Source organism: Antrostomus carolinensis, unplaced genomic scaffold, assembly GCF_000700745.2.
Source record: "Antrostomus carolinensis isolate BGI_N321 unplaced genomic scaffold, ASM70074v2 scaffold32751, whole genome shotgun sequence".
Classification (NCBI taxonomy): Eukaryota; Metazoa; Chordata; class Aves; order Caprimulgiformes; family Caprimulgidae; genus Antrostomus; species Antrostomus carolinensis.
The window spans coordinates 1-211 of record NW_010295400.1 but is presented as its reverse complement, the minus strand read 5'-3'; the positions used below and the strand labels follow the sequence as shown (position 1 = coordinate 211).

The 211-nt window shown below is 73.0% G+C and overlaps 1 protein-coding gene across 1 annotated transcript in view; it reads right to left on the bottom strand.

Annotated features, from left to right (window-relative positions):
• Positions 1-155, bottom strand: part of LOC104532710 (heme-binding protein 1-like) — a 3,540-nt gene extending 3,385 nt beyond the window's left edge. The window contains exon 1 of the mRNA XM_010177979.2: positions 72-155. Within this exon, the coding sequence (XP_010176281.2) occupies positions 72-155 (84 nt within the window). The remainder of the gene's footprint in view (positions 1-71) is intronic.
• Between the last annotated feature and the right edge of the window lie 56 nt (positions 156-211).

Below are 211 nucleotides of genomic sequence, written 5' to 3'. Positions count from 1 at the left end.
CCGGGCGGGGGCAAGCGCCCGCGCCAGCCCCACCAGCAGACCCTGGGGGTGCAGAGAGGGCCGGGCCTCACCTCCTCCTGCGGCGAGAGGGTAACGTAGGGCACGGGCTCGCGGGCCTGGTTGTGCCGGGTCATCTGGACGATCGGGCCGGCCATGTCTGCAAGGCAAAGCACAGCACAGCAGAGCCGAGGCTCGCCCGGGCTGGAGAGCG